This window comes from Triticum aestivum, chromosome 6D (genome assembly GCF_018294505.1).
Source record: "Triticum aestivum cultivar Chinese Spring chromosome 6D, IWGSC CS RefSeq v2.1, whole genome shotgun sequence".
Classification (NCBI taxonomy): Eukaryota; Viridiplantae; Streptophyta; class Magnoliopsida; order Poales; family Poaceae; genus Triticum; species Triticum aestivum.
The window spans coordinates 62480269-62481902 of NC_057811.1; the positions used below are offsets into that span (position 1 = coordinate 62480269).

Sequence of the window (1634 nt, forward strand, 5' to 3'; positions counted from 1 at the left end):
CTTGCCGGCAAAAATCAGACGCTGCTGGTCCGGGGGAATGCCCTCCTTGTCCTGGATCTTCGCCTTCACATTGTCGATGGTGTCCGAGGACTCCACCTCCAAGGTGATGGTCTTGCCGGTGAGGGTCTTGACAAAGATCTGCATGCCTCCGCGGAGGCGGAGCACCAGGTGGAGGGTGGACTCCTTCTGGATGTTGTAGTCAGCCAGGGTGCGGCCATCCTCTAGCTGCTTGCCAGCAAAGATGAGGCGCTGCTGGTCCGGAGGGATTCCCTCCTTGTCCTGGATCTTGGCCTTGACATTGTTGATCGTGTCAGACGACTCGACCTCAAGGGTGATGGTCTTGCCGGTGAGAGTCTTCACGAAGATCTGCATCTGCAAATACAAGGTAAACCCAGAGTAAGGAGCAGTTAAAAGGAAACATGAGAACATAAACACAAGTACAGAGAGAGATGAAATCCTAGCTACGGATCAACAAACATCTCAAAATGAATTTGAACAAAGACTTAGGCAACCATGTTAATGGACTACACTAGCAAAAGCTAGCAAAAATCCCGATCTATCAGCACAATCTTTCCTAGCCTGGTGAGAAGGCCGAATAATATAAGCTCAAGCAGATATATGCTCAAGTTGGACGCAGCAATCTAGGAAGGTTTAGATGAATCAACAATAACAGTTTTGCTAAAGCACATCCAAGTTATCATTGATCTTACGTGGAGATTCGTGAGGGTATTTTCTTTCCTTTTCTGATATACTGGGTAAATTAGATGTGCAACAATAATAACATCACGAATTTCAGAGTAGAACCGACAGGCAACTACGAGCCTGAACTATGAATTAGCTGGTAAATAAAACCGGAATCCGCACCTGTAGAAGAACCTAGCATAAACTTGGCAACAATCGTACGGGACCAACCAGCTACACATAAGCAGATCTACTGGATAATCCATGCATAATCACGGTAGGGATTTAACAACAGCCGAGCAAAATCAATTTAGGGCTAGGCTACAAGAACACGACACGCAAAATTGGAACAAACGAGCAGAATCAACCGCAGCTACACACATCTAGACGGAACGAATCAACAACAAGCGCCGGATCTACTCGATAATTCGACGCATAATCGAATTGACAGCAATCGATCGACAAATAATAAGCCTTCAGCCCGCAGATCTACCCAATAGAACATAGATCGAGCGGAATCGAGAGGCGGAGGGATCGGAAACTCGCGTACCTTGGAGGAGGAGGATGAGAGGGCCTTGTCGTTCGGTCGGTCGAGGATTTTCTCGGTGAGATCGCGGAGGGGGGATTGGAGGTTTGGTGGACGGGAGAGGAGAGCGGGGCGGGGATTTTGTAGTCGGGGAGGGGAAGGCCGGGTCAGACGGGAAGGGATGAAGAGTCCTGCGAGGCTACGGCACCGGTGACGTGTGGCGTGGGAACAACCAACCGATAAGATTTTTTTTCCCTTTGCTATATATTTTCTCGCTTTGTTTATTTTTACCTATCAAGCAACCGAGAGCATGTTCCACGATATACAGCATCTACAACCGCGGACAGCAATCCGACCCCTCAAACACCCGGGCGCTTTCGTCGGCGCTGACCGGTCATGCCTTAATTTTTTCTTTCCACACCCGCTT

General features: G+C 48.7%; 1 protein-coding gene across 1 annotated transcript in view; it reads right to left on the minus strand.

Moving 5' to 3' along the window:
- Positions 1–1276, minus strand: part of LOC123143545 (polyubiquitin) — a gene marked incomplete in the record, with an annotated part of 2217 nt that extends 941 nt beyond the window's left edge. Inside the window, 2 exon segments of the mRNA XM_044562491.1 lie at positions 1–372; positions 1232–1276. Of these exon segments, the coding sequence (XP_044418426.1) occupies positions 1–372 (372 nt within the window).
- Between the last annotated feature and the right edge of the window lie 358 nt (positions 1277–1634).